General features: G+C 41.4%; 1 protein-coding gene across 3 annotated transcripts in view; it reads right to left on the bottom strand.

The window, feature by feature from the left end:
- Window positions 1-211: 211 nt before the first annotated feature.
- LOC133660054 (uncharacterized) overlaps window positions 212-8,336 on the bottom strand; it is a 30,430-nt gene continuing 22,305 nt past the window's right edge. For all 3 annotated transcript variants that reach the window (XM_062063140.1, XM_062063139.1, XM_062063138.1), the window contains exons 10-15: window positions 7,506-7,638; window positions 7,284-7,435; window positions 7,106-7,202; window positions 3,546-3,707; window positions 622-785; window positions 212-533 (exon numbers count right to left, since the gene is read on the bottom strand). In XM_062063140.1, the coding sequence (XP_061919124.1) occupies window positions 435-533; window positions 622-785; window positions 3,546-3,707; window positions 7,106-7,202; window positions 7,284-7,435; window positions 7,506-7,638 (807 nt within the window). In that variant the 3' untranslated portion in view covers window positions 212-434. The remainder of the gene's footprint in view (window positions 534-621; window positions 786-3,545; window positions 3,708-7,105; window positions 7,203-7,283; window positions 7,436-7,505; window positions 7,639-8,336) is intronic.

Raw genomic sequence — 8,336 nt, 5'->3', positions numbered from 1 at the left:
ATGTTTGCCACATTTATAGTGATATCAGCTGTCTGAGTGTGTCGATATTTTGTTTTTGTTGTCAAGGACATTATGTCATCGGAATGCACTGGCTAGTGTGATAAAGTAGCAGTGTCTCTGCGAAGGGCGTGATAACACGGCCCGACCAACATGACAGATAGAACCGATGTTTTTTTTTCCTTGCAAAGAAATAGTGCAAACTTATGTTTCGAAACTGGGTGTGTTTAATGCAAAACCAGTCCACATCAGCCACATTGATTTCAACGGAGCGAGACAGTGCATATTTACAGTAGCAGTGAGACGAGTCAAAACAACATTGTGTTGAAGTGGATGAAAGGTAGAAAAGGATGTTTCTCTCTAGCTCACGACAGACGTGACCCTGCTGAGTCGGAACACACTTGGAGAGAGTCCTCTCTGTTCTTGTCGGACAGTCCTTAGCCGTGTGTCGCAGGAGAGAACCTGGACGGTCTGAACTTCATCTCGGTGAAGGGAATGGAGGAGTCTTTACCCTTCCAGTCTATCCACACCACCCCCTGTAGTGCAGAAAAAAAGATAACATGTGATCCAACGGAAAAAACATGCAAAGACATTGAAGGTCGTGGTGGTCGGTATGTACTGCACCTGATTGTTAGTGTTGATGCCATACAGTCCATTGAGGTTGGTTTTGTAGCAGTTTTTATACCACCAGCCTCCCATGTAGGCCCGAGAACAGTGGATCCCCAAAGAATCAGGGTCCTTGTCCAAGGTTGAGAATGGACGCCCATTATGGTACCTCATGGAGTCACCTGTAGCCGACAATCACAAGGAGGTATTTGCAAAGGCATTAACTGGCGGCCAAATCCGGTCCGCCAAAGCTTTTTATTTGGCCCGCCGAACATCACCCAAATAGGCTTGATGAAACCATTAAAACTAGGGTTGATGATGTATGCAGTTACTCCCGCCACCCTACAGGGGGCAACAACGAGGCATATGTGTCACAATGAGGCAGCAGTGGGGTGAGCGGAAGAAGACTACTCATTCAAAATACATTGCGAAAATCTGACTTTTGACGACTGGACAACAAAGTATGCCTGCTCCCAGCAAGTGCTCGAGTCATTGTTTCCTGGCGGACCTTTTAAGGGACGGACACATTGTAGCAGCAGCAACGGTAGAAATCCACATATTTAAGCTTCATCACAAAACTTGGTCAAATCTTTGTATGTAGATATTGTGCATAAAGATATTTAGTTTGTTTTGTATTGAAACTGCTGACTTTGGGATGTCTTTTGTATTGGTGGTCAAGATGTTATTTGTCTAAGAGCTAGTTTAATACATGTAGCGTTAAATTTAACCAATAGAGAGCGATAATGCTACACCTTAGGTTCAATTGTGATAAGCAGTACAAAATGGATGGATGGATGGAATCATATTCATTGTGTGCAATGTTTGATGTGGATGTTGTTTAATTTCTATATGCGTAAACAACTGTATTTTATTGTGTGAATGTATGAACACTAAACCTATCTTATTTATGTAAAATACACAATGGACATTATGTAAAATGCAAAATGGACGTTATACATTTGTAATGTTTTTTTATGTTTATGTTTGTAGTTTTACTAACCTAAATGAAGGAAGAGGTGTAAAGAAATAAAACTGAGGGAGGAAAAGTTTTTACAAGAAGGAACATCAATTCTCAACAAAACTTCTGGAGCTTCTATTTTTTCATGCTGTTAACTATCTGTCTAGCTGCACACGCTAGAAACGAGTAACAAGGGCTGAATAATTAATTTATTGACAGTGCAGTGTGCAATTAAGTAAACACAGTCTATAAGTAATATAACCTGTGCAGGCACTTTCTGATGAAACATCCAAATTTCGATGTCCATAAATTAATTATTCAGCTCTTGAAACTGCGGCCCTCTTCATTATGTACAACCCCGTTTCCATATGAGTTGGGAAATTGTGTTAGATGTAAATATAAACGGAATACAATGATTTGCAAATCATTTTCAACCCATATTCAGTTGAATATGCTACAAAGACAACATATTTGATGTTCAAACTGATAAACTTTTTTTTTGTGCAAATAATCATTAACTTTAGAATTTGATGCCAGCAACACGTGACAAAGAAGTTGGGAAAGGTGGCAATAAATACTGATAAAGTTGAGGAATGCTCATCAAACACTTATTTGGAACATCCCACAGGTGAACAGGCAAATTGGGAACAGGTGGGTGCCATGATTGGGTATAAAAGTAGATTCCATGAAATGCTCAGTCATTCACAAACAAGGATGGGGCGAGGGTCACCACTTTGTCAACAAATGCGTGAGCAAATTGTTGAACAGTTTGAGAAAAACCTTTCTCCACCAGCTATTGCAAGGAATCTAGGGATTTCACCATCTACGGTCCGTAATATCATCAAAGGGTTCAGAGAATCTGGAGAAATCACTGCACGTAAGCAGCTAAGCCCGTGACCTTCGATCCCTCAGGCTGTACTGCATCAACAAGCGACATCAGTGTGTAAAGGATATCACCACATGGGCTCAGGAACACTTCAGAAACCCACTGTCAGTAAGTACAGTTGGTCACTACATCTGTAAGTGCAAGTTAAAACTCTCCTATGCAAGGCGAAAACCGTTTATCAACAACACCCAGAAACGCCGTCGGCTTCGCTGGGCCTGAGCTCATCTAAGATGGACTGATACAAAGTGGAAAAGTGTTCTGTGGTCTGACGAGTCCACATTTCAAATTGTTTTTGGAAACTGTGGACGTCGTGTCCTCCGGACCAAAGAGAAAAAGAACCATCCGGATTGTTATAGGCGCAAAGTTGAAAAGCCAGCATCAGTGATGGTATGGGGGTGTATTAGTGCCCAAGACATGGGTAACTTACACATCTGGGAAGGCACCATTAATGCTGAAAGGTACATACAGGTTTTGGAGCAACATATGATGCCATCCAAGCAACATTACCATGGACGCCCCTGCTTATTTCAGCAAGACAATGCCAAGCCACGTGTTACATCAACGTGGCTTCATAGTAAAAGAGTGCGGGTACTAGACTGGCCTGCCTGTAGTCCAGACCTGTCTCCCATTGAAAATGTGTGGCGCATTATGAAGCCTAAAATACCACAACGGAGACCCCCGGACTGTTGAACAATTTAAGCTGTACATCAAGCAAGAATGGGAAAGAATTCCACCTGAGAAGCTTAAAAAATGTGTCTCCTCAGTTGCCAAACGTTTACTGAGTGTTGTTAAAAGGAAAGGCCATGTAACACAGTGGTGAACATGCCCTTTCCCAACTACTTTGGCACGTGTTGCAGCCATGACATTCTAAGTTAATTATTATTTGCAAAAAAACAATAAAGTTTATGAGTTTGAACATCAAATATCTTGTCTTTGTAGTGCATTCAATTGAATATGGGTTGAAAAGGATTTGCAAATCCTTGTATTCCGTTTATATTTACATCTAACACAATTTCCCAACTCATATGGAAACGGGGTTTGTAGTTGAATAGCCTTGCGTTAGACTGATACTTTGCATGTTAAGGCAAAACATCGCACCTGCTGTTCCTGTGTATCCCGACACGCTGAGGGCATAATTGTTCTCCTCTGAATCAATGGAGAAGTTGGCATAGTGAGCATGAGAAGTGTCATTTCCCGACCTCAGGTCCACCCTCAGACTCACAGGGCCGATGCTGCTCAGGTTGTGCAGCAACTCGTTCCCTGGTGGGGAGAGACAGAAAGCAAGACCAGTCACTCATTTACTTTATATCGCTTATCCGAGACCAGCGGTCTAAGTAGGCATGCCCAGACTTCCCTGTCTCCATCCACCTCCCCCTTCTTCAATCTGAGGCGCTGTAGACAACATTAATTGCTTTTAACTAGGGCAGGGGTAGGAAACCCGCGGCTCTAGAGCCGCATATCTTTAGCGCCACCCTAGTGGCTCCCTGGAGCTTTTTTATAAATATAGGAAAATGGAAAAAGATGAGGGAAAAATCTATTTTTTGTTTTAATATGATTTCTGTAGGAGGAAAAACCTGACACAAACGTTCCTAATTGTTAGAAATCCCACTGTTTATAATAAACATGATTCACTGATGAGAGTATTTGGCGAGCGCGGTTTTGTCCTACTAATTTTGGCAGTCCTTGAACTCACCATAGTTTGTTTACATGTACAACCTTTTCCGACGCTGCCACAGAAAGACATGTTTTATGCCACTCCTTTGTCTCATTTTATCCACCAAACTTTTTATGTTGTGCGTGAATGCACAAACATGAGCTTTGTTGATGAGCTAACCAGGCATATTTGGTCACTGCATGACTGCAGTGCATTATGCCTCGTTTCTAGGTATATTTGAGCTAATTTAATCTCCCTTACTTAAGTGCTCTGTATTTAATTTGCATGTCTCATGACACATTATCTGTATGTAATATTGACTGCATTTCTGATAGTTGTTTGTGTCCCGTTATAGACCACAGCAAACGTTACCCAGCTTGCAAATATTGTAATCAATTCATTAGAAGAATTGTCCTTTAACTTGGACACATACCTGTACATCTGTACCTTTTGGTCAGTCTAAGTCTAAATTTCTTTATTCTTTAGTTATCTCACCCTCTGAAAAGCCTCCATTTTACTAATGTTTCCAATGTTGTAAAAAATGTGTACAATAAAAATTAACATTGCCTAAACTATGGACTGTCAAATGATTAAAATATTCATCGCGAATAAATTGCAGTTTGTTCATAGTTAACTGAAAATGAATCCCGATTAATCACAGATAAATATATTTTCATAAGAGTACTGGACAATTAGTTTGCTTTAATCATTTTTTTTTAAAACATTATGTTTTTTGAAACCGTTCAACACAAAAAAGACATAAATACACTTTTAAAGAGAATAAAAAAATACTTGCAGAGTGTTGGTGTCTTGCCAGATTTTGTGTTTTGTAAGAATACAGAATTTGTATTTCTGCTGTAGGAGCACTTGCATTAAGAGGAGGAGCAACACCATGTTTAGATACCAGTTTCACGCATTATTAACACAAAATGTGAAATGTTACGATAATGGTTTGATGGTCAAAGATGTTAGGTAATGTAAAATGGGATATTTCTACCTCAATAAATGCTTCTGATGTTCTGTACATTACATGTTGTACATGTTAATGGTAGTCATGGCAATCTTTTAACCTTCTCTTTTTATTAATACGACGTAATTTTCTGCCTGTTATCAATGGGACGATCAATCAGAACAGGTTATCAGAGAATATACTGAAGAGATGGGAATACTGTGTAGTAAACTGTAATTACCCAACGTGAGCTTAAGAGGGCAGTGGCAGGCATGACTGTGGTCTTAGACCTTGTCTCAGTAGGAGTGAAGAAGGAGACGAGAAAGTGTTCCGGGGAGCTGTCGTGTGTACATGTTGCGCTTATTTAGTTCCACTCATCCATACATTTACTACCGCTTGTCCCTTTCAGGGTGTGGGGGTGCTGGAGCCTATCTCAGCTGTATTCGGGAGGTAGGCGGGGTACACCCCGGACAAGTCGCCACATCATCACAGGGCCAACACAGATAGACAACATTCGCACTCACATTCACACACTTGGGACCATTTAGTGTTGCCAATCAACCTATCTCCAGGTGCATGTCTTTGGAAGTGGGAGGAAGCCGGAGAACCAGGAGGGAACCCACACAGTCACGAGGAAAACATGCAAACTCCACACAGAAAGATCACAAGCCCAGGACCACACCCAGGACCTTCGTATTGTGAGGCACACGTACTAACCCCTGTTCCACCATGCTGCCCCCTATTTAATTTTGACAGTGCGATTTGTGAACATAAATAAAATGCTGACTTGTTCAAAGCCAGTCTACCGCCGTAATATCGCTGCCGCTATTACAATACACTTTATTAAATCTGCCAGAAAAAATTGATGTCGGTAGAAATATCACAGAATAACATTACAAAACATCTTTGACTAAGCATGATCATTTTGTAAGACGATTTTTCGTTGTTTTGATGGTTAGACCGGATATGAAGCGTAGCACTATTATTGTGAAGCCTGAAGTGTGTGATTGGTAAGAGTAACATATTTTGACAAGGTGACTTTAGAATTCCTCGCTACCGTCTTTTTTCTGCTGAGATTTTATTCCATTTTACTAAAGCAGTTAGAGTAACAATCTACATTTAATGTTTTTAATGCACTTGACTGTAATCCAAACACGGACGTGAAGCTCCTCTTCTCTACAAGCAGCGAAGTGCGCCAGCAGCGTTTGTTCCAATGATGTCGTCTCACGGCCATTGAAAGTAAAATAGTCTTGTCTTGTCCTTATAACAACTTGTCATGGCTTTGGACCTGAGACTTGTATAATGTACCACTTTCTTTGTGCATTTATGCTCGCTATTTTCAAGCTTGTGACTCCACAGTAACTGGACGCCATCACATTTCCTCAAGCTACGGAATAGGCCAAGGTTTAAAAAGGAGTCAGGACCTTAATCGTGTGTTAAAAAAAAAGATTGCCGCTAAAGGAACTTAAAGTTAGCGCGTTATTATCGTGTTAACTTTGACAGCCCTACTTTCAACACAACAGAATGGAAGAAATGAGTGTCAGGTGTAAAACGTAGTGCCCCGATCACGGCGTGGAGAAGCATACCACCCCAATCCTTCTGATACTATTACTTACAACAGCTTTAGTAGGCAGATAAAGGGTTATGTCTAGGTCGGTGCATGGTCTACAAAAGCAAAGAACCGCCGGGGTCCTTAATCAGGGCCGGCTCACAAAACATTGCCATTAACAGATGTGGCTGTAGGCAACTTCCTGATGTGTTTATTAACTACACAAGATGGCTGTAGCTGCATTTGACGCATCATGTAAGGCCATCATCCAACGGTTTTATCTTCCTGTGCATGCACTTTCTTACGTAGGTTGTGCTACTCAGCTGTTGCTCAAACTAGTGTATGTTACACTTGCTGCACTGTTGTCGTCAGTTGTATTGACCTAAGTGATTGGCTCTGTTGCTGCTGTGTTGTTTTGGATTGTCTCTCTGGAGTGGCGAACATGGATGTGAAATAGATAACTTTTCCTTCCTTCTATCCCATGCAATCCAAATCTAAAAATGTACCGAGCCAGAACTCTTCGCTGAGGTTTCCAAAGCCGGCTCTATATTCACTCCAGGTTCTGTAGAAATCTGTCTTTCCACTCATTCTTCTTTGGAACACCTAGAACAAAAACAACAAATTACAGTATTTTAAATATGTACTAGCATTTCTGCAGTTTTTATTGAAATAACATCAGTTCACCGTCCAACCGCCTCCATCAGTCTCCATGTCGCAGTAGACTCTCACGACCTGTCCCTCCCTGCCCTGGGGATATATGTCCACCTCCCCAGACTGAAGAGCTCCATTCAGCAACTCCTGGGAGCACTCCGTAGGGTACGGGAAACGCAGCTTTCCTGCACAATAGGAAAAAACCTTGAGTGCAATCAGAAAATGCAATTGCCCAGTTTGGGGTTTTGGGTTTACCTGTGATAAATTCAGTGGTGACAATGGACGTGTATTGTCCATCTCTCTCGCCTTGTACCAGAACAATATAGCGTGACATGGGTAACAGGCCTGTCAACTTATATTCCGTGATAGTGGACTCCAGGAGAAGCTCCTAATATAAACATTAAAACATCTTCTTTAGTCATCATATCAATGTCTAGGCTTGAAGTACAGTGGAACCTCGATCTACGAAAACCTCTACTTGCGAACTTTTAGATTGACAAAGTTTTAGATCGAGCCAAATAGGCCTCCATGTACGAACCCTGTGTCTGTGTACGAATGCTTCTTTCATTCATTTTGTGTCCCGCATGCAGGCAAAAAGCACGGTGCAGCATTTTGAGGAGGCTGCGCAAAACACTACTGGTCACTTTTTAGTACTTCAGCGAGTGTGCCTTTTCTGTGTTTTCTCGCCTTTTGACACATTTTATCTATTTTGCTAACTCAATATGAGACTCAAAAAGACAACAGGCCACTGTGGAAAGAAGGGGGCTATCGCTGTGGAGTTTAAAAAAAAAAAAAAAAAAATGAATATTTGCAAGGAGTACATTAATGGCGCTCAAAAGTATGGAACAATCGCTTCGTACCACAGCACGTTTTAAATGGGGCGAGACCAGACTATTTTGGGAAAAAAATGCCAAAACAGACTTGTTTCAAGAGCTACCTGTCATTTTGCAGCACTTCTTTCAAACGTGCGCACACGAACACACACGTCCCCCATGCGGCCCGATCCCTCTCTTCTCTACTTTCTGACGGTCTGCTCCTTTCTTGTCAGCTCCTCTTTTGCCACTGTTGATGTAAGTGGATTTTATT

The sequence above is a fragment of the Entelurus aequoreus genome, linkage group LG11 (genome assembly GCF_033978785.1).
Source record: "Entelurus aequoreus isolate RoL-2023_Sb linkage group LG11, RoL_Eaeq_v1.1, whole genome shotgun sequence".
Classification (NCBI taxonomy): Eukaryota; Metazoa; Chordata; class Actinopteri; order Syngnathiformes; family Syngnathidae; genus Entelurus; species Entelurus aequoreus.
This window is presented reverse-complemented; position numbering and strand designations above follow the sequence as displayed.